The sequence below is a fragment of the Coccinella septempunctata genome, chromosome 5, assembly GCF_907165205.1.
Source record: "Coccinella septempunctata chromosome 5, icCocSept1.1, whole genome shotgun sequence".
Taxonomy (NCBI): Eukaryota; Metazoa; Arthropoda; class Insecta; order Coleoptera; family Coccinellidae; genus Coccinella; species Coccinella septempunctata.
In genome coordinates this window covers 27,414,593-27,434,517 of record NC_058193.1, presented here as the reverse complement: position 1 = coordinate 27,434,517, position 19,925 = coordinate 27,414,593, and the positions used below count along the sequence as shown (strand labels likewise).

At 35.2% G+C, this 19,925-nt stretch overlaps 5 protein-coding genes across 10 annotated transcripts in view; 3 read left to right on the top strand and 2 right to left on the bottom strand.

The window, feature by feature from the left end:
* Window positions 1–218: 218 nt before the first annotated feature.
* Window positions 219–1,571, top strand: LOC123313223 (corrinoid adenosyltransferase-like). 2 transcript variants are annotated; one of them, XM_044897992.1, is made up of 5 exons: window positions 219–378; window positions 481–596; window positions 662–820; window positions 877–1,090; window positions 1,145–1,571. In XM_044897992.1, exons 2-5 carry the CDS (start codon window positions 508–510, stop codon window positions 1,373–1,375), a joined length of 693 nt encoding a protein of 230 aa, XP_044753927.1. In that variant the 5' UTR covers window positions 219–378; window positions 481–507; the 3' UTR covers window positions 1,376–1,571. The 2 variants fall into 2 exon arrangements, with proteins under 2 accessions (XP_044753927.1, XP_044753928.1); XM_044897993.1 differs by having other exon boundaries at window positions 220–378; window positions 448–596.
* A 792-nt stretch (window positions 1,572–2,363) lies between these two features.
* On the bottom strand, window positions 2,364–3,586 carry LOC123313221 (ribosome maturation protein SBDS). The gene is made up of 2 exons (XM_044897989.1): window positions 3,204–3,586; window positions 2,364–3,082 (listed from the first exon to the last, which is right to left on the bottom strand). Exons 1-2 carry the CDS (start codon window positions 3,332–3,334, stop codon window positions 2,449–2,451), a joined length of 765 nt encoding a protein of 254 aa, XP_044753924.1. The 5' UTR covers window positions 3,335–3,586; the 3' UTR covers window positions 2,364–2,448.
* A 379-nt stretch (window positions 3,587–3,965) lies between these two features.
* LOC123313216 (protein phosphatase Slingshot) overlaps window positions 3,966–19,925 on the top strand; it is a 156,429-nt gene continuing 140,469 nt past the window's right edge. Inside the window, exons 1-2 of one of the 3 annotated variants that reach the window (XM_044897978.1) lie at window positions 3,966–4,193; window positions 14,879–14,928. In XM_044897978.1, the coding sequence (XP_044753913.1) occupies window positions 4,134–4,193; window positions 14,879–14,928 (110 nt within the window). In that variant the 5' untranslated portion in view covers window positions 3,966–4,133. Of the gene's footprint in view, window positions 4,194–4,635; window positions 5,049–14,878; window positions 14,929–19,925 lie in introns of those variants that run through there. The other 2 variants (XM_044897976.1, XM_044897977.1) reach the window with 2 other exon arrangements.
* Window positions 10,689–12,891, top strand: LOC123313220. Its single transcript, XM_044897988.1, has 5 exons — window positions 10,689–10,798; window positions 10,873–11,056; window positions 11,119–11,211; window positions 11,299–11,431; window positions 12,558–12,891. Exons 1-5 carry the CDS (start codon window positions 10,719–10,721, stop codon window positions 12,857–12,859), a joined length of 792 nt encoding a protein of 263 aa, XP_044753923.1. The 5' UTR covers window positions 10,689–10,718; the 3' UTR covers window positions 12,860–12,891.
* LOC123313219 (putative nuclease HARBI1) lies at window positions 12,942–14,129 on the bottom strand. Of its 3 annotated transcripts, XM_044897987.1 has the most exons (3): window positions 13,286–14,129; window positions 13,078–13,165; window positions 12,942–13,022 (listed from the first exon to the last, which is right to left on the bottom strand). In XM_044897987.1, the coding sequence occupies exons 1-3, from the start codon at window positions 14,121–14,123 to the stop codon at window positions 13,019–13,021; spliced, it is 930 nt and encodes a 309-aa protein (XP_044753922.1). In that variant the 5' UTR covers window positions 14,124–14,129; the 3' UTR covers window positions 12,942–13,018. The 3 variants fall into 3 exon arrangements, with proteins under 3 accessions (XP_044753922.1, XP_044753920.1, XP_044753921.1); XM_044897985.1 differs by having other exon boundaries at window positions 12,945–13,022; window positions 13,078–14,129; XM_044897986.1 differs by lacking the exon at window positions 12,942–13,022 and having other exon boundaries at window positions 13,065–13,165.

The window sequence follows — 19,925 nt, the reverse complement described above, 5'->3', positions numbered from 1 at the left end:
CTATGGAGGGTACCCTCCATATACTAAACTAAAAAACATTGGTCAGAAAAAGGTTAACCTGTGCCAAAACTATGGAGGGTACCCAAAACTAAGATATTTTTAGACATGTTAGACAAAACAAAAACAACTTTCACCAGTCAGCTCAGATCGTTTTTGAAATTATCATTGAACTCGGAATGAGTTCTGAGTTCAATGGAACTACAGAACATATTTTAATGTTTACTTTATGGTTCAGGGCTACAAGGCAAGGAGAGTTAGGTTAACTCTATAATCTTTGTTTACAGGGTGGAAATACCTGCTTGAAAATAATATTTCAGAGACAACTGCTGTATTTTTTATTTTCGTTGACATAATTTTGAGGGTAGAATACAGACAAAGGTGACTAATTAAAATTTTTAGTAGGTTCGATAATGTGGTGCAAACTTTAGTTTTGATAAATAATTTCAGTTCTGAGTTTTAATTCTATCGTTTCTATTCAAGAAATATTGTATTGCTTATTCCGGTCAGATGGCCTTGCGTACAGCATTCAGGTTGGTCCAGTTGCAATCTGTTAGACACTGTTCTAAAAAGGAATTTCCAGAAGCGGAAAAGAAAGAGTATGTATAGTTTGGTACTATATGCATATTTTTTCTTCTTCTCAAATGTCTTCTTCAAATTACAGAATAAGACCTTTGAAAACTGAAGATTTTAATCTCCAAGCATCATTCAGTCGAAGTGGAGATGATGGAACATCTAAAACCATAAATGGGGATGTATTACCTAAAGATCACCCAATTTTCAATGCTATAGGAGCTACTGAAGAGCTCCTTAGTTATTTGGGGTGAGTCAATTAATTATGGTTCATTCTATCAAAGAAATTAAAAATTATTATTTCAGGTTAGCCAGGGAATATGCTTATGAAAATGAGCATGATTACACCGATAAATTGAAAAGAATTCAGACTATAATAATAGATATAAGTACTGCCATATCACGTATCAAAGGAACAAATGGAGTAAAGCAGATGCCTAAAATATATACTCAAGAATTGGAGGATTGGATTCAAGAGTATTCTAAGGAGCTGGCCCCACTGGAGCAATATATAATTCCAGTACATTTATGAATGAGTTCAGGTGTATTTGAAATATAATAACTGTCATTTTAGGGTGGAGGTATGCCAAGTGCCTCCCTTCATATTGCCAGGTCTATCTGCAGAAAAACGGAAAGGAAGGTGATTCCATTTGTTCAAGAAGGTACACTTGATAAGGAAACCTTAGTATATTTGAACCGATTATCAGATTTTCTCCTGACAGTATCTAGAATTGCAGCAAAAAGAGATCAAAGAACTGAAAGTATATATATTCCAACACCAGATGAAACTATTCAGTCACAGTAGTATTCATTTTCCATTTGGAAATTATTGTTTGGCATGTAATTTATAATCTTATAGACATTAAGGTCAAGACATGAATTTGGCTATTATGTTGAATGTACTACTGCTTTCTCTTCTAGTACAATGAAGTTATATATCAATTAGGGATGAGTAAATGTGTTAATTCAATTTGTTGAATAGAAAAACGAACATTCAATAATATTTTTTTAATGTAAATTCCTTCAGAAAAATCTATGCTTGAAGTTCTACATAGTATAGATCGTGGAAATTCTATTCTAAACAAAGGGATTGACACAAGAAAGGACTAAAAATACAATTGCCCAATGCGAGAATAATTTTATTAAATGTGATAAATCATCGAATGTTCATATGGACTACTCTCTGAATCAGTCTATGCTTTGTCATTAGAATAAGAGAACTCCAAATTTGTGGCTGGTGAAGTTCACGAAGAGATACGCTCAGCGCATTAAAAATAGTGGGGCAAATGAAATATGGAGATGTCCAGTTGAATATTGAATAATTCATCAGCTGTAAAATAAATTATTGTTGCTCTGGGCATTTCTACAGTCTTCTTTCTCCTGGCATTCCTTATGTTCAGGATCTGAACCTTTCTGTGGGAAAATATCAATATAAGGTAGCGATCCACCAAATATCATTTGTACCATATGGGAGAGTTAGCAGATGAGATTCGTAGGCTCTGTGGATTGGAAATAAAAACAGCTGAGCACATGATATACAAGTGTCCAGAGCTAGCTGGCCTAAGAACCATTCATATGGGGAAACCTGTCTTGGATACTTACGAGGTAACGGCCAAGGCCCCTAAGGATGTTGTCAGTTTTATCAAAACCATTGACGACCTCCTTGGGCTTCTATGAATGGGTATGGTAGAGAACAAAAGATCTACATAGTCGAAGTTCCCGAAATGCTAAGCGAGCCACATATAATCATAATAATATTGTGGCTCATCTTCAGCAAAGGTGAACAACTTAAATTTATAGTATGATTTTAATTAAAGCAAAAATTATATACATACTTTAATTTAAAATACAGGAAGAGTGATAATGAGATAAAATTTGTTAAGTAAATCCAAAATGTTCTACATCTTCAACCTTTATATTAGAATTTATAGTTTCTATTGTTCCCAAGAAGGTTTCTGCCTCTAACAATTGTTTTATTTCTTTATAAGTTCCAGGATCAATTTCCGTGATAAGAATAATGTCTTCATCATTTTTAAACTCCTCCTCAATTTCTAGGCATTCAATTTCCATTATTTTTTCCCTGACGTTCTTGGAGCCCTCGCCTTGTAATGTTATTTTTACTTTCATTCTAGCTCTCTCGAAAGGCATCACTTTTGTCAATTTTTTCAATACTAGTAAAGCTTGCTGTTTAGATGATTGATTTGATTTAACAGAAAAATGCATATTTTTCATTGCCCTTTCAATCATTGTTATGGGGTATGGCCTTTTCGTTTCAGGGTTAAGACATTGATCACACACCATTGTTGCTACTTCTTTAAAGACCTGATCTAATTTACTATGTCTCTCCTTGTCTGATATTTGAAGCTCTCCTTTCGCCAATATTTCCTTACATATTTCAGTAACATCTTCACTGTGAAAAGCTTTTTGGAGATCATGTTTGTTTGCTACTTGTCCTTTCGACACATTAGTGAAAACCGAATGTATTTGCAAGACTTCATCTATATCCTTTTCTCTGAAAAAGGAGGGAGGTTTTTGAATATTTTAATATATACATATATTACGTAGTATACGTAATATATGTATAGATAAATTGATTTACAATAAGTTATTCATATCAATTAAACAGTACCTACATCTGTTCCCTCCATGCTACAACTTTATTTCTGTAACATGCAATTTCAAATCGCATTCCCTTTTTCGTAAGTTTCACAACTGCGACATTTGTGTGTCGTATTTGGTTAGTTGGAGTGAATATTTTGGGCATCTTGAATTGTTTTTTTTTTTAAATCGGAACACTACAAACCTAACCTCACCTAACTCTTCGGAAGCACTAAACGGTTTCAACCCGTAGATACGGGTTGAACGTTTCAACAAAGAGGAATCTTTGGTTTCAAGCACAGTCTACAGAATTATATCAAAGACTCAAAAAGGCTAATATCAGATTAACAGAAACAAACTATCTGCACTCAGAGACAAACTGTCTCAAACAGCAAAGCCTAACCTAACTCTTTGATCAAAGACAGTTTGTCTAAGATCAAAGAGGTTACTCTCAAACTCTCATAGAGGAACTTTCTCTTCTTAATAAACTTTTTAGGGTTTTCACTCCTCATCTCTGAAACAAAATCAATTAAAAATGAAATCGACGATTTGCTCCTGCGTAAATTCTTGCACTAATTTGTCAGCAGCAAATTAACTATAAAAAATTGTTGCCTGACAATGAACTGAAAATAAATAACGTTGAAATTATAATTTTAAGTGGTAACATTAGTGTTCTGTGGTTTCAAACAAGCGGTAGTTCAATTGTTACATTTGATAATTCACAAATGTAGTTTTCTTTGTTCTTGATAGATGGCGACAATATATCAATATAATCTCTATTTTTTTGACAAGTGTCATCTGTGAGAGGTAAATTATGCTTTTACAGAATTCAATGAAAATATAAATTGTTGTTGTGTTATGACAGTGCTGTGACATTTGAATATTGTCAAAAATCATGTAGCATTAAAGTTTTTTGTTTACGATCCCCAAAATACTGTGAACTCATTTATCTTGAGTTCATTGAAATGGCTTTAGTGACTGTGCAAAGGAGCCCCAGTTCTAAAGATTCACCATCATTTCTAGTTGTGAGTAAATAAGTCATCATTTATGAATGAAATAATTCATTCATTAAGAAATATTCATGCTCGATTTATTCAAATTTAACTGTTCTATGTTATAACATTATTTTGTCCTAAGAAAACGATTTCTACTCAAAGGCGCGTTAGTTCTTTTCAAAAACTGTAATATTTCTGTAGCAGCTACAGTGTAGCTAGTCAAAAGGCTTTGAGAGGAATGAGACATATCTATGTGAACTTCTTTCATTGTCAGTTTTATATAGATTTCATCTTCATATATTTGATGGGATAAACATGAAAGTGTACAAACATTATCGGCAAAAAATTTGTCCTGGAGTCGTGGACCATTATTATTATTTATCTGTAGTTGATAGTTTTATGATCGGCAATGTTCGGATTTCAATCGGTTCAGCTGTTAGTGTTCGTGAGATTTCTTCTTCTTTCTCACTTTTCTCAGTCTTTCCTGACTGTTGGTTAAGAATGTTGTCATAGGATTTCGGAATCCGCCTTTGTTTTGATTTGATGGATTTTAAGTGGATCTTTCTTGTTTATTCTGTTCGTTTGTATTAATTATATTCGTGATTAGAGGTATGGTGCCGTTGTCAGTGATCTGAACATTCGGAAAAGCATTTGTGCGATAATTTTGGACGAAATGGTGCTTCAGTAACGTTGAAAGAGGTTAAAATGTTATATATTTTGCCACCACCACGAAATCCCAGTCCTCCATCGCCTTGGGATAGTATTTTGTATGGGTCTGTAAGTGGTGAAACAAACAGGGAAACTTCAAGTAACCTGAATAAAATAGAGAGAAAAGCTGGAAAACGGTTATCAAAGATTGCTAAATCTATCATAAGCAAAATAGGGGTAAGTTCATTGATGCATGCTCATTAAAACGTTATTCCGATTTAAAGAAATAAATTCATTATGGATATTAAAATCTGAAATAATTATGTAATAACAATATAAGGGGGTAACACATAGACCTAATAATAGATGTATTATTAGGTCTATGGGGTAACATGACATATATTCTAATTGATTCATGTTTTGAAATGTTATTACTATTGAATGAAAATTTATTCACTAAAGTCTTAATACCTTGATAATTATTTTATAATAATGATTAATGAATTAATTATGTATTAACAATATAAACGGTAAAATGACATTCTGATTGATTCATGTTTCAAATGTTCATTACCATTGACTGAAAAGTTATTCACTAAAGTCTTTATATCTCGATAATTATGCTACTATGATATCAAATAATCAATAATAATTATCGAATTTGAACTGGCGTATTATATTTTATGAATATGAATATGGTTGTAGATACCAATTATTTAGGCGTTTTACCCGTTTCATCTGAAACTTGTTTTTTGAATCATTATTGCTATTCTGTTGTTATAGTTATTCACTGCTTCACCATTTAACTTTTTTCATTCAATTCTGATTGCGATGGAAAATATTCTTCACTCTTTTTTTGTAATATTTGGATTCCTCTTTGAAGGAATCCGAAGAGGAAACTTTTTTGGCGAATGATTCTTTTGTGCACACTAATGATTAGTCCATTGATTGTAGTTTATATGAAATTTCTTGTATAAAATTCTACTGTCGTAGTATAGAGAAATGAGTTTGGGTACTGCACAAGTTACTGTTAGGTCAAAGAGTCGGTCCAAGATTAATAAAATCAATAATCAATCGTCATATTCATCTATATTTCGAATCTTTTGCGGTTTTTCTTCAGGGCGCTGAAACAACAATTACAACAAACGTGAAGAGAACGTGATTACAGTAAAAATTGCTATAATTGAATATTGAAATATTATGATGAAATATCAACAAAAACCGTTAAAAACCAACACTTAACTGGATTAGTGTTTAAATTGAGGAGAGCATAAACGTAATTTCCGATTCACAAAAATATGGGCACACACCGTTTCACGATATCTTCATTTGTCTTGAAGATATCAACAATTTCTTGGGATTATCTGAACTCTACTTCACTCTTCTCTAGTATACTCTGCTGTGCTCTGTTCTAATCTATTCTACTCTAATTATCTCTACTGTCGGCTAGTTTTTCCGATAGAATGTTTGGAAAACCTGTGATCACTAGTATCATCTTGATGGTTCGCTTTTGGATTTCGCTCAATGTAAAAGTCACAAAATCCAATGACCCGTTTGGGCACATTTTGGGCACTTTAGCGGGATATCTCCCTTATCGTTGAAGATCAATCAGAATGGTTTGTAGATACACCCATAAAATAGAGAGCTGTTTCGAATCGGTTCATGATTGGGCCTAAGAATTAATCTAAATATCATGTTATGCATTCCCAATATCAGTAAAAAAATCAATCCAAAAAAATACTGATTGGATATTTTTGAAGGAAAAATTTTTAATTTCACTGTATCATTATTGTATTTATTTTATTGATTTTGATTTTCATCCACCGGCATTGTCAAGCGAATAGTGCGCTGCATTCGAAGTCGGTTATTTATAATCGTTATTCACACGAGTATTGTGGGGGTCATTGTCTGAATAGGCGATGCGACGTCTCGAATAAAATTGTTATTTCTCATTATCTAAATATTGTTCTTCGACCCACCTTCTAAGCGACTGAACGCAAATTACTCTGATTACCTATATACACATTATACTATCGATAATATTCATGACGTCAGGAAGCAGCATTTTTGCTTATTTATTCATTAAATTCAGAGCATATTTCGAGAAATATACTCTGCCATGAGAACTGGGGAAGATTGTAATTATGAGTCAGTTTTGGTTCAATGTATAAAAAAAAGAATGGATAAAATTCTTCTGTCGGCCGGGATGAATTTTTTCCAACGAAATTGACAATTGACAAAAATTTTTCCAGCCTTGTTTTGTTCCAATTAGTCGATTTTTAAGGTTTAAAATGAAAAAGAACACTAAAAAAATTATAGGTAACTGCGAAAGTATCGAAATGTGATTCATTGATGGCACGATCTATCTCAACTCCTGATTCCTAATTCAAAATGGAAAATGACCTGTTCGATAATTTTCCTACAAAATAGTTGATACCGTAAATATGAAATTTTCACTCCTTCTGCAGTTGTGTTCTTCCGAGCTAATGGAAGATAAGACGATGACGTCCTGAATTTTATATCGTATATCAAATGCTTATACAGGGTGTGGCGTAATGAATGGATAATATGGAGCCTGCGGGTAGAGGACTCTATGGCGGTTCAGAAAAATGTATTTTACCTTTAGTAAAAGTGCCTTGGTTTTCGAGATATTGGAGATTTTCGAAAATTAAAGAGAATTACACCCTTCGCCACTCGTTTTGCAGGCAAGACTCCAAATGAAGGAATTTTTTCCAACTGTTTTTTGGATAGTAATCCTGGAAGTTCAACCAAGAGCGGTGTAAAAAATAATACCTGCGAGGTTACCTGAGAGCCAATGCAAGAAATAACATGACCGTTTCATTAAGATTTCGAAATGGTATAACTCTGTATTTTCAGCATTTAATACAAAATAAATTCCTATTGCAATCAGTTGAGGCCTAGTTTAATGTAAACACTGTTTCTAAAATTTTTAGCAGCTAAAATGAGAAATGCGAGCAGAATAAAACAATCATCTATGAGAAGGTATAGAGCATGTACTGAAGCTCATGGTGGCCTCTTTTTAAATTTTTGATATGCAATAAAGCTATGATTAGAAGCATTAGAAAGTGTAGACTATAGATAGAGCATATATATATATATATCAGAACTCATGGTGGCTAGTTTAAACATCATATTTTAAAATTGTTATTTTTTCTCGTTTTCTTTTATTATTGAACGCCAACGTTGTGAAATCAATATTTTCAAGTTATGAATTGAATTTCAGCATTTTTGACTTATGCAAGAGCCATTTCCATGATTGAGTTTGATTCCTTCAAATAGAATGTCCATTTGTCTCTCTAATTCATTTTTGAAGGAACAATCGATAAAGGCGAGGAGCTTAGCCACACATGCGAAAGGCCAAGGTCAATGTAGAAACCCAGTCTAAAGTACATTCATCGCCATATATCTCAGAAACGTTCAAACGTAAAAAAATTGCTTCTGACAAAATTTGTAGAAAATGTTATGCTCCACAACTATAATAACGAATGCGAAAACAATTCGAAGCCCAATTGAGTTTTTTTTACTATTCTGACAGGCTATCCTAGACAATTCCCACTATATCCTGGTCTAATTTTTGGTAGAGGTGCACTACATGGTCCAAGGAATCTCCCCTTATATTAATCTGACATGCTCGAGTAAATCCCGAATTTCCGTCTTGGGCTCCCCAACTATTGGGCAAGTGTCGATAATCTTATCGAAGGCGCGAATGTTGTTCAGGTTACCGTTGAGGTTGCGGTCGTACGTTTGCCACGTTGTCTACGGCAACCTCAAAATCTCGTTTATCGGCTTGACGGAATTGTTGAACCGATGAACTGTCAACGGCCATTTCTGGATGCAACCTTCATCGTTCGAACAGATAACGGAACGCGTGATAATATGACGGATAAAAAAAAAGAAAACGATTTGTCTACATTCCACAAGTCATTACACTGTCACCGCTGCTAATAGAATCTAGATTCTAGAGGATAGATCGTCGTGTGAGCGACGAAGGCTAAATCGTATATATCAACTATGTAATTCGCCAATCTTCACGGTACTTTGTGCCTATTAAGCAAATTTCACGAGTCGGTGTGAATGTCAAATGAATTTGTGAATGGCGAATTGGATGATCTTGAAAGAACCTCGCCATGGTGACGGGAATCGTTTGGCTCTGAAGACACTTCGGTTAGTAGAAAGTGTTTGAGAAAAGGAAATACTCCTTCTGACGAAAATGATGTATTTTTTATGAAATATCTTTGAAACGTCACATTTTGAAATAACCATTTCAACCGTTTCCCAAAAAAAAATTATTTAAAATTTAAAGCGTTTCGTTTCTATTGCACAAGTTGGCAACATCGACTGAAATATGCGTTGATAATAAAAGACCACAAATACACTATCTTGATGAGATAGACAAAGATAGCTGTCTATGAAGTCTGCGACGAACGAGGAAGGTCGTAAAATTTTTATGGCCGGTTGCTGCTGAAGCTCGCCTTATGATGGCTGAAAATCAACAGCTGTTATTTTATAAACAAGCCATCGTTCTTTTTATTTTCTAGTTGGCGCTGTTGAGGTAAATCTCACCCCCAATTCCCTATTAAGAATTTAGGGGTGAAAGCCCCTACACCTAGGGTTGAGGAGATTTCGGCTTACAATTCTGCTGAAAATATGTCCCGCCCTCCCCAATTGACCTGTTTCGGCTTTTTCTTTGAAAACATCCTTGTCGAGACATAATTGGCCTGGCAAGTTTTCAAATTGTCAGCCCCTGTAACTTCTTCAAGGACTCAATAAAAATTTGCAAACCATAGTATTCATGTAGAGGGTCAAGTGATCTTTCAATTGAGGTATAGTTCACCCCCTATTCCCTATTGAGAATTTAGGGGTGATAGCTCCTACACCTAGGGTTGAGGAGATTTCGGCTTACAATTCCGCTCAAAATATGTCCCGCTACGAATAGAAATTGACCTGTTCCGGCATTTTCTCTGAAATCATCCTTGTCGTGACATAATTGACCTGGCAAGTTTTCAAATTGTCACCCTGTATAAATGATTCCTTGAAAATGGAAATCATAAGTAAAAATTTAAATCTACCATAACAACGTTCGACATGGATCAACTTGAGAATCAAATGCGTCTGTAGCGTGAGTGTAACATTTTTATATCCAACTGGTGTGAATGCTATCAAGTACAATTTGTTGATGGCGATCCATATTACCTTACTTGGTTATGGTTTGGTCGATATCCTTACATGTCCGTTATTCATTAAACGGTAGAATCGATAGTTCGCCATAACTTCATGTTTCTACACGGTCTTCGATTGTTGAATATCGTTTCATATTTTGCGATATTTTTTGCAAATGTCGCTTTTCACTCTAGTTGGCACTTGGGCTAGACCAACAGCGGGTTTCATAAAGATTCGTTGATTCCTCGATCATCTGATTGCTCATTCAAATTTCATCGGCCGATCAACTAAATTCGCGTTTCATAAAACTTGATTGTGAAATCAGAAACCTCGGTCAGTTAATTGGGGAATACAATCTGACAACCTCGCTTTTCTGAAGTCCCGATCAACAGAAACATAGAAACACCAAGCGTATGGTCCGTATATACACATTTGGTAACCGAAAGTTACCAGAGCGGTTACTCTGGTGACAGATATTGAACTGAATTGTCAGGAATTCGACATTTACGGACCGCCCACTTACTAACCAGAAGAAACCAAAGTGTATATACGGACCACAGCCCAAATAATTTTCATCGAAAAACTGTGCGTTGTCTAAGATTATGACATTTATACTTCGTTCTGTGGCGCAAGCGTCACTTCAATTCAAATTTTGGTAACATTGTTGTTGGCCACTACTACTCTGTAATCTGTGTTGTTGGCGTTGCTTACCGTAGATAGAGGAAAATGTTGGGACAAAAAAAATTCTCACGAAGCGCAAATTATACGACGGAAGATAAAAACTTACTGCTTTCGCTGGTAGAAACGTAAGTATAATTTGTCATCTTTCTGAATAATTCCGTGGAAGTCGGTAAAATTCATTACTTATTTTTTTTTTCAGCAAAAAAGACATAGTTGAATGCAAAATGACCAATAAAGTCAGCTCTGAATATAAAAGGGAAGCTTGGGAGGAAATTGCTCGCAATTTTAATGCTTGCTCGTCAATGCCCAGAACCTCCCAACAATTAAAAACCCTCTACGAAAACCTCAAAAGGAGAGGAAGAAAGGACTTGGCTCTGGAAAATGTATGTGCCAATTTGAATTTTATTACATAAGTTTATTGTATTTTGATCAACTTTCATTGTAGAAGGATAGATATAGAGAATTATTGAGTAATATGGATCAAGGGGAGGAAAACATAAATATCGACCAGTTACGAGAGAAGGCTAGGCAGGAAAAAGTATCATCAGACATTTTGAGATTGAATTAGTGGCATGGCACATTGTGGTCATCTATTTGAATAATAATACAGTTGTATTGATTACAGAAAGAAATGATGGCTACGGGAGGAGGGTCATTCAAAAATATGTTGGATGATACGGAACGAAGGATAATATCCATTTTAGGGGACAATGCCAGACCGTTAGAAAATCCGTTCGATGATGCCAATATATATTTTGGTGAGTTCGCTCCAGATATACAGTTCACATACTAGCTGAGTTCAATATTGGGCCCATATCAATTTTGACAATTTTAGGCTGGCCTCATACATTCGCAATGTCTTTATGAATTCAGAAATTAAATCCGTTGTGTGTCAGATGGCTAATTTGAATGAAAAGTGTGTTATGAATTCATATAATCTTAATCATCAGTGCACTCTGACAGATCGATCTGAAAAATTCATAATCTCAAAAAATCATAATGTATGTGCTGCATATTAAAATTACATACAAAACCAGAAGTTCTCAATTTTGTTTCTGAATTCAGAAAGACATTCCACCTGTATAATATCATATTGTCCAGTTGGGTACAACTACAGCATGAAAGGTAAGATTATATGAAAATTTTAATAGCAATTTTCAAGGAAGTTCAAGATGAAATCAGCAACCTGATGAATTTTCCTGAATTTTGTTATTTAACACGTTGACTGTCTCATGCATCACATATGATTCATAAAGATTTTCGCCAGGAGTCCATGAGTCGTATGTGATTCATTGATTCATTTAACGTTCAAGATAAATATGGTTACTTTTCATGAACGCTGCAGTGTGGTCGGTTTATATGGGCTGAACCTCTTGTAGAAATATGTATTGATAACCTCAATCATAATTAATCATACATGATTCAAGAAATATCAGCATCAAGCCTTCCATTAGACTTGAAAATTTTGAACATGAACAGTTCCTTAAATGGCTGCAGAATTAATTTTTTCATAGAATATATATTTTATCACACATAAGCAACCCTTATCTTGGGATGAATGTGTTGGACGTGGGGGGTAAAAAAAAAATTAGAATGGGGACAGTCAACGTGTTAATGTATGTTTTGATTGTATTATTCATGTGAGGTAGAGGATTTGAGTTAATATCAGTTCTCATATTTGATACCAAAAATGTGAGTTTGAACTTATGATACCATTGCAGTTGATGTGAACCTTTCACTTTGTTACCTATATCATTTTTAATTCTGGAATATCCATAAGAATACAATATAATGTTACATAACTAACATTATTCAGCCAGATATCTTCTATCTCTTCATTCATTATCTGTATTATACTAATTGCTAATATGAGTTACTTTTCAGAATATCCTATCCCAGCTGTAGAGACAGAACCCATTCCTAACCTAGGAGATCCAGATCCTATTCCTGACCAAGGAGTTAATCCCATTCCCAACCAATGCCTTGATCCAGAACCTTGCGGAGAACTTACCCCTACCTCCTTGCCTCCTGTTACCAGAAAACTTAAAACTAGAGCCCCCTTGAAAAGACCAATTAGAAAAAAAACCCTTACTCCCAAAGATAGATATTACTTAAAAAAATTGGAAAATGCCAAAATAGAGCAGAAAATTTTGAAACTGCAACTTCGTAAGTTGCAGCAAAGTTAATAATCATACTTATCATTTATGTACATATATTTTTCAATAAAAATTTCAGGAAAAACTCTATTTATTATTACTGTTTGATATTCCCTGATATGATCCAAATATGTGATAAGCCTAATTATATCAAAAATAAATATTCTGGAATTGAAGTATTGGTCTCGTTCATCTGAAAACATATCTACAATTACAATCGAGTTATATTTCAAATTTATGAAACATACCTCTCAAAAAGGTCTGCTATTAATGCATTTCGTATGGCTGTGTTTTGTTGTCCTTGATCATGATGAACAATATCACTTTCTTCAAAATTTTCAGGCAATTCTTCCAGTGTATCTACAGTGTCATTAACTGACAGGGCCAAATTATGAAGGACACAGCATGCAATAATTATTGTTAAGGATGTACTTAACTTGTTCCTTAATCCGTAATATAAGCAAGGGAAGCGTCTTTTCAACACACCAAAGCATCTTTCAATGCAGTTGCGTGTTTTGATGTGTGCTTGATTATACCTTCTTTCTGCTTCAGTTCCTGGATTTAATACTGGCGTAAGTAGAAAAGGCTTGCATGCATAACCACTATCACCCAACAGATAGCAATTGCCATACAAGCCTTGTTCCATCTCCACTATGAGTGGTGAATCATTGAATATTGTGGAATCATGGACCGAACCTGGCCAACGAGCTATAATGTTTATAATTTTCAGGCCAGCATCACACACTGCTTGCACATTTATTGAAAAATAACCCTTTCGGTTTCTGAATGTCTCTGCGTTGGATCCTCCAGGGGAAATTATTCTTATGTGTGTGCAGTCGATAGCTCCCACAACACGTGGTAACCCAGCAATATCGTGGAAGCCTGAAGCAACTTCCAACCTTTTTTGCCTGGTTTTTGGCATCGAAATGTAATTTGGTTTCAGTTTCGCTATTTCTGTTGAAACTCTCTTCACTATTCTACATACTGTCGGTTTCGTGATATTTACATGGTCCCCAATTGTCATCTGGAAACCTCCAGTTGCATAAAACCTTAATGCGACTATTATTTGCATTTTTGCATTTAACGCCCTGTTTCTCTTAGTGGGGGCCTCAATTTTTTCTCCAATTTTATGAAGAAGTTCCATTACTGAATTTTTATGGAACCTGAAGCGGTGTTTGAATTCTGCATCATTATACATTTCGAAGGGATCATTTAGGTTTTTAAATGAACGGGGTCTTCTAAGATAATATTCTTCGTTGTTTTCTTCTGATGAAGATGAAGTATCAGACAACATTTTCTTTATGAAGGTAATAATATTTCTAGAATAACTGATGTTAATCGCTCAAATTCTATCGTTCAACTTGATTGTCGATTAATGACGCGCTTTCCGGTTGATCAAGCATCAAAATGTTTTATGAAACCCATTTTTTGCCTGATTGACAATCACGAGGTGTTGACCGACGATTTCGTAGCGTTGATGGACGATTTCTTGATTAGACGGTTAGATCGGTGATTGAGAATCAAATCGGAAAAAGTAGCATAGAATTTCGTATTTGATTGACGATTAAGCGCTTGATTTGGCAATCAGAGCTTTATGAAACCCGCTGCAAGACTATCTTGTCCAGCAACGATCTCCATTTGTAATGTTCTGGTCATCAATCAGCAGTTTCTCGAGTTTGAAATGCATCGTCTTATCTTCCCTTATGCGATTCAGTACGCTTCAAGGAATGTCAAGTTTAAAGATAAGGTCTTGGGATATTTTCATAGTTCACATTAATCTGATACAAATAAACACATCTAAAAATAATTCAGTCTGTAACTTTACCTTATATGGTTGCACTCTCTTACGGTCTTATCTTTGATATCGGACGATTCCAAGCATTCATTTGCAGTGCAAATTTTAATCTGAAAATTCAAGGTTTGGTTTTGTGATTATTTCGTGAAATTATAAATTCAATCATATTCAACTCATTTACTCAGATAAAATGACAAAGTGTTTTCGAATTTGTGGATCTATTCCTATTCATTCAAAACTAAATTTTGTTTCAGGATGGATTAAGCAGCCAAAATGAAATGGATCCAAGTCGGAGTTCTAAAAGGTAAGAATTTGATGAAAATGTTCAGAACATACCATTCCGAATAGGTATATCGTGAACGCATGTGGACAGGATGATCAAGTAATTATCATATAATGCAACTTTTTTTCCGAGAAAATTCTATTAATGCAATTCACGATGTTAGATTCCTAAAAGATCTCTGTGTGAACTAAACAGAATACTAAACACTATTATCGCTCGCTTGAATCGTGGACGGGATATTGTGTTTGCTGAGGAATTTTTGGATTGTTACGAAAATGGGAAGAATGTTTATGTACAGGTTGCCCTAAATTCGGCGTCCAGTGAGTGAATCTTGGAAACTAGTAGAAGTCCAGCAAAACAGATTGCACGTTTCCTAGCTTTTTCCAGAGAAATAAAGAATGGCGACATCCGTAGCCTCCTTATTTTGATGATTCCGAAAAGTTCACATAACTCTTTTGTCTTTGGAGTTAGAGATCTGAAACAATAAGAATTAATTCTGATGCCTACCACCAGCTGATTTGAATATCAACAAGTGCTACGATTTGAATTGAGCTAGCCAATTTGCCATCGTTAGGGCCACTAAATGGAGAACGTTCCAGCGAAGAAAAGCAGATGCTCACCGTTTGACCTTGTCAGAGCAACACAGCTCCTTCTCCGATGGAAAAACGTTTGGAATTGATGAACTCTTATTGCATACTGGCTGACGCTACTGGGTATTATCGAGTAGTACTCGAGCGCCACCCAGTATGAAACGAGATCCGATTCATTCGAATCCAATGGCGAAGACAATGGCATTTGTCCCATATTTCCTCTAATTCTGTGTTGCTCTGACGAGGTCAAATGAGACCGAAACCATGCCAGCATCTGATTTTCTTCGATGGAACGTTGCATTTAGTGGCCCTGATGATGGCAAATTGGCTAGCTCAATACAGATCGTAACACTTGTTGATATTCATTGAAACTCCAACTTTCCACAGGATCTGCTGAAATTCTGAAAAACATCTTTCTCTTCAATATTTCGAATTATGAAGCAAAGTTGGATTTTTTAAATGCAAATTATTATGAAGTTTGTAATCTTTGAAATGTAGAAAATAGCATATTCCAAAAAAACAGTGTCCCACGTTGAATGTCCTTTTAGAAGTTTGTTAAAAACAATCTGATGCTGCATCTGAAAATTTGCATATTGGGAGTTTCGACTATGAACGTTTGATAGCTTATTTAATAGCAATTTCAAGAGTATGCCATACCTTGGATAGAAAGTTAGTGGTTTATGAGTTATTCAGATTTTCATGGAAAAAATTTTGAAAATGGGAGGTTCTGTTTACAAAAAAACGGTTCATGGGATGTTAATGTAAGGCAGCCAAATAATTAATGAATGATCGGCTTACATTCACAGCCTATACAACAGCTGGGGACGTTTTTTTGTAAGCAGCTACAAATAATAGTAAAAAACATTCTTACTTCAAATGACACAAGTTTCTCAGCAACAGGTTTATCTACCTGTTGTATAGGGTATGTAAGGCAGCCGATCACTCACTAATTCTTTGGCTGCCTTACATTCACACCCTATACAACAGAGAATTTTTACGTCCAACGAGATATAGAAATACCGGGTGTGCCATTTGAAGTAATAAAGTTTTTGATCATTATTTGTAGTTGAAATTAGAAAATTAATTATGATCACTCTGTATATATTCCAGAATTATTTTTTTTCTGTATAGGGGTAGCCAATTTATCTACTCGAAAAAATACTGTCTGTATCGCTGGCGTAACTAGTTTCTTTATTATGTAATTATTGGTACATATTTAAAAAAAGCATATTTTCAATTTTTTGCCATTTTCTCGTGAATGGTGCTTCTGAGGTATAAAGTGATCTGAATAAACTCATCCTAGTTTGAGCTTGCCATTCCATTTTAAGGGTCCAACACAATACAGGGAGTTACATTTCAAAAAATGTAACTTTGGTCTATATCTTCGTTTTCGAACAGCCTTTATATATAAAAATAATTTTAAATTGTGCTACTGAACACCCTACACACATGACAAAAAATATTTTCAAAATATATCTTTATTTACTCCCTCAAAATCAGCACCGCGGGTGGGGGGCCACCAGGTAGAAAGAAAATGCCATGCGCCAGAGATTCGAAGCATTATCCTTGGTCACTGGCACAGGATTCTCTCTCAAATATTCTTGTTGTCCAGAGCATGGATGACGAAAAAGAATTAACCAAAATCTTCAAAGAAATTTCGAAGTAAACTCGGCTGTTCAAGTCCATTTGCTGCTGATTTAATGTGGTATGCTTTTTGATAAAATATTAGCTTAACTATCGGTTTCATCCCATTCCAAATAGGCATGATTATCGCCCTTTGGCATTTCGACCAATTATGCAACTTCACGATCAGAATGCCTTCTGCAGATGACGGTTGTTGGCTCAGTCGTGGCTTCAAACGTCAAGGGGGGCCCCCCGTGACTGCCCCGGGCCTGGCGGGCGAGGCGGCAGGCGGATAACAACCGAATTTCGCAACGATAATAGCGCGATCTTCCCCGACAATTAAAACCAAATTCGCCTCCGGTATTCAGAACAGAACGTCGAAGCCGTTATGTTGTAAGAAACGGACGGCAAGGATAAATAATTAGTCGAAACAATAAAAATGTTACCATTTCGTTTGCGATATTTACGAAACTGTTCGCCTGAGAAACGATTTATGAAATTCCCGACTTATACAGAGGTCGGAAAAGGTCGGGAAAGAAATTTGAAGGTTTAATATTATCGAGTTGCGGTAAATTTATGTTTGCCTTAATGGGGAATTCTCCTCAATTTGGGTTATCACAGCATATGCAAGTTTAAACTGAATAATTATGAGTTTCATTCATGAATATTTCAAATGCACCGCGGAAACTATTCAGAATCATTCTTCAAATAGGAGGTTCTAAAATTTAAATCGCTTCGTTTCTCGTTTACGATTTGGCAACAGCGCCTACTAGAAAATAAAAAAAAAACAATAGCTTGTTTATAAAATAACATCTGTTGATTCACAGCCATCATAAGGCGCATATTCACTGGCGGGCCTCAACAGCAACCGGCCATAAAAATCCTATAAAATTTTACGACCTTCCTCGTTCGTCGCAGACTTCATAGACAGCCGTCTTTGTCTATCTCATCAAGATAGTGTATCAGTTGTCCTTTATTATCAACGCATATTTCAGTCGACGTTGCCAATTGTGCAATAGAAACGAAACGCTTTAAATTTCAAATACCCATTTTTAATTTTCATTTTTAAGTACTTAAAATTAGACCTATGTATAGAGGGAATGGGGAATTCTCCTCAATTTGGGTCATCACAGCATATCGTCGCCTTGGACGTGAATGGGTCTAATCTACAATTTTAGGTTTTCTGAGTTAGAACTGTAGACAACTTCAAAAAAGCTCAAATTTTGTAGTAGTGAAGACATTCAATCGATTAGTAGCTTATTCGTTGAGTTCTAACAAAATTGCCTAAAGATCTGAGCAACAATTTTTTAAGTGAATAGAACCTAGCAGCTTGGACCTGTTTTCTACAAGGCTGATTTGAAATATTCAATTGTAGTTAAAAATAGTAACCCACATTTTACAAGCTAAGACTTGAATTCTTAGTTCTAGTTGTGAGCTAGGCGTTAATGATTTTCTAGAGCGAAAAAAGTTCAAATGTGTTTTACTCGAAATTTATATTGAGTGGATTAGACCTATTCACGTCCAAGGCGACAATATGCAAGTTTGAACTGAATAATTATGAGTTTCATTCATTAATTTTTCAAATGCACCGCGGAAACTATTCAAAATCATTCTTCAAATATGAGGTTTTAAAATTTAAATCGCTTCGTTTCTAGTTTACGATTTGGCAACAGCGCCTACTAGAAAATAAAAAGAACAATGGCTTGTTTATAAAATATCAGCTGTTGATGAGACGCGTACTCTCTGGCGAGCCTCAACAGCAACCGGCCATAAAAATCCCAGACTTCATAGACAGCCATCTTTGTCTATCTCATCAAGATAGCGTATTTGTTGTTCTTTATTATCAACGCATATTTCAGTCGATGTTGCCAACTTGTGCAATAGAAACGAAACGTTTCAAATTTTAAATACACATTTTTATTTTTCATTTTTAAGTATCTACTTAAAATAATTTTTTTTGGGAAACGGTTGAAATGGATATTTCAAAATGTGACGTTTCAAAGATATTTCATAAAAATACATCATTTTCGTCCGAAGGAGTATTCCCTATTTAAGCCCGTTTGCAACAGCCGAGAATTCTCTGGAGAATTCTGAACAAAATTCTCGCAAGAAAAGGGCGGAGCCTATTTAGTACGCAACTGAACAGAGAATTCTACCGAAAGTGCGTATGCAACGGTACATAATTCACGGCGCATGAAATCTCGAGTAAATTTTCTAGAGAATTCTCGGCTGTTGCAAACGGGCTTTAGAGACGAATTAGATGTTAATATCGAATCTTCTATACTCGTGTCTCAAGTAGTTTTCTGTCAGTTGGTATCCCAATGAGCCACAAAATAATTCAGTAATCCCAAATCAGGTCCTTTGAAAAAATTGTTGGAGGCTTGGAACATGAAGAAAATTATAATGACAATTGTCATTGATGCTATTTATCGTATTATCGTGGATGCTATTCATCAAATGTTTTTTTCACATCGCAATGAATTGCTTGAGAAAACAATGGACCACTCTTATATATTATCTAGTTCCAATGACTCAACCCGATGTCTTAGTGCCATTGTTGTCCTTCGAAATTTACCGTATTTACCTACACTCGCATCGGACGACCCATATTCTCCGAGTCCATGACCAGTTTTTTGCCGACATCATTTTCGAGGCCAATTGCGGGCGAGCTCCTCTCTAAGCCGATAATTTAAGGATCTAACGGTCTTCCGTAATTATTATTAACATAGGTAGGAGCATAAGAATGATCTACGTTCAGAAGTTCCGTCTTCGGACCTAGCTGTTGGGGAATTAGGCGTCAGACTT